This window comes from Penaeus monodon, chromosome 27, assembly GCF_015228065.2.
Source record: "Penaeus monodon isolate SGIC_2016 chromosome 27, NSTDA_Pmon_1, whole genome shotgun sequence".
NCBI lineage: Eukaryota > Metazoa > Arthropoda > Malacostraca > Decapoda > Penaeidae > Penaeus > Penaeus monodon.
This window is the reverse complement of record NC_051412.1, coordinates 24,238,776-24,239,729: the sequence shown is the minus strand read 5'-3', so window position 1 is coordinate 24,239,729 and position 954 is coordinate 24,238,776. Positions and strand designations below refer to the sequence as shown.

The window sequence follows — 954 nt, the reverse complement described above, 5'->3', positions numbered from 1 at the left end:
GTGTATCTTTTACCAACATTCTACTACGACATTAATTAATCAATTGCACTTAACTACAGAACAGCCGACATTCTCGTCCAAAACCTGCCACCTTCCACCAACAGATGGCAGCACCGCCTCCGTAAACAAATACATCCTCGTGGAAAATTCCGAATACACAGACGAAATACTCACACCCCATTAACTAACTACAAAAATATAGACTGTAATATTCCCCCCAAATTAACACAGTTAAACATACGGGACAACAAAACCAGCCAAGAGAACGCAAATGACGAACGGGGAAACGGGAAGTAATTAATCCAAGCGTCTGCGAGAGAGTCCCTAATTCGGGTCAGTCAGCAGCAGGGCGTCAAGGTGCAAAGGTGTGGAGTGAGAAGTGGCAGTGTTGCAATACTGCATGTGGTTATTTGGGTAAGTTTTTTGTTTTCGTGAATGAGTTCTCGCCCGAGGGATTGGCATGGAGAAAATGTCAAATTTTTTTTTCCTATGTATACTATTTATTTTTTTTTGGTGTGGTTCTTTTGCTTACCAGTCAGCAGTGGCTGTTGTTTTGAGAAAACCTTTTTTTTTAAACAATTGATGCAGTCATCACTCTCTCTCCTTATAAAGACTTTATATTTACTTAATCAACGTTTTCACAGTAGAATTCTTTTTTGTTAAAGTAATACTCATTAAGAGCATGTAAATCTTACCTAAACACCTGTACCACCTTTTAATACTATTTTTTTTAGCTGTTATAAAATCTTTATTCCAATTGGATGTTCATAGATTTCTTTCTTTTCTGTGTTAGATAACCTACAACCTTAAGCCAACTGCAAAAGGGTGTGACAAAGGAAATTCAGAGGAAATTGTAATATGAATCAAAATTATGAAATATAGTTTTTTTCAGACTTTGTGGAATACAAGGCAAATACTGCAATATCTTTATCAGACACAGACACACTGATGCAG

The 954-nt window shown here is 36.9% G+C and overlaps 1 protein-coding gene across 3 annotated transcripts in view; it reads left to right on the top strand.

The window, feature by feature from the left end:
• LOC119590699 (BAG family molecular chaperone regulator 1-like) overlaps window positions 1-954 on the top strand; it is a 14,524-nt gene that overhangs the window by 3,095 nt on the left and 10,475 nt on the right. The window contains exon 1 of one of the 3 annotated variants that reach the window (XM_037939383.1): window positions 16-414. The exons of 1 other annotated variant lie outside the window; for it this stretch is intronic. In XM_037939383.1, coding sequence (XP_037795311.1) covers window positions 401-414 — 14 coding nt within the window. In that variant the 5' untranslated portion in view covers window positions 16-400. Of the gene's footprint in view, window positions 1-15; window positions 415-954 lie in introns of those variants that run through there. One more of the 3 variants, XM_037939384.1, reaches the window with a different exon arrangement.